At 48.4% G+C, this 971-nt stretch overlaps 1 protein-coding gene across 1 annotated transcript; it reads right to left on the reverse strand.

The window, feature by feature from the left end:
- Positions 1–378: 378 nt before the first annotated feature.
- LOC121853096 (non-classical arabinogalactan protein 31-like) lies at positions 379–770 on the reverse strand (the record flags this gene model as incomplete). Its single annotated transcript, XM_042347032.1, has 1 exon — positions 379–770. A coding segment is annotated over one exon (392 nt), but the record flags the coding sequence as incomplete, so codon positions are not given.
- Positions 771–971: the final 201 nt, after the last annotated feature.

Raw genomic sequence — 971 nt, forward strand, 5'->3', positions numbered from 1 at the left:
CGCAGATTGTGTACAAGGTAATGACGTGTTATTAATACACAACGTAAAACATACATGACTAAGAGATCATATAAGACGTGTTTGGACTCTATAATAGGAGGAAAGTATGATAGACAAAATAGTTGAGATGAAAGAGCAGGAGTGATAATGAAGTGAAGAGAGAATGCATGATCTGCCACACAAGATAGTGACCCAGCCGCGGGAGGTCGCCTACGGCTCGTTTCTGAGGTAGACAATGGTACAGTATCTATGTGTGTGAGCGAACAAGAGATACACCTAACCTTAGTTATAAATAATACGCCCATTTAAAGAGCATAGAAGCCCTGACAAATACTAAATTAGTAGTTGATAATAAGGTACGAGGACTAAAGCGAAATATCACAATAAGAAGACAGCTGGCGGGAGAAAAACGGCACCAGGGTGGCAGGCAGCACCTGCTTCTGGGAAGTCCAGTATCCGCCTCTGTCTCCTGCAGGGACAGCAGGAGGCGCAGCAGGTGGGGCGGAGATCTGCTACTGGGAAGTCCAGCATCCGCCTGTCAACTGTAGGAACAGCTGGTGCAACAGTTGGTGGGACAGATGGTGGGAAAGCAGGTAGGACAGATGTTGGGACAGTTGGTACAACAGTTGGTGCAACAGCTGGTGAGACAGGAGGTGGGACAGCTGGTGGGAGAGCAGGTGGGAGAGCTAGTGGGACAGTAGGTGGGACAGTTGGCGGGGTAGCTGGTGCAACAGCTGGTGAGAAAGTGGGTGGGACAGCTGGTGGGACAGCTGGTATGGAAACGAAGTAGGAGACATATTTCTTCAGTTCTCAGTATAAGTGACAATTAAAAAAACCTCGCTGTGAGTACACACTGGACCCTACCCTACCCTACCCTACCCTACCCTGACTGTAGGTGAACACAACGAAGAACTTGTTCGCTAGGTAATGGAGGAACACGCACGCTTAGATCATCCAGCTTGAGTATTGCA

This window comes from Homarus americanus, unplaced genomic scaffold, assembly GCF_018991925.1.
Source record: "Homarus americanus isolate GMGI-L3 unplaced genomic scaffold, GMGI_Hamer_2.0 scaffold15794, whole genome shotgun sequence".
Lineage (NCBI taxonomy): Eukaryota > Metazoa > Arthropoda > Malacostraca > Decapoda > Nephropidae > Homarus > Homarus americanus.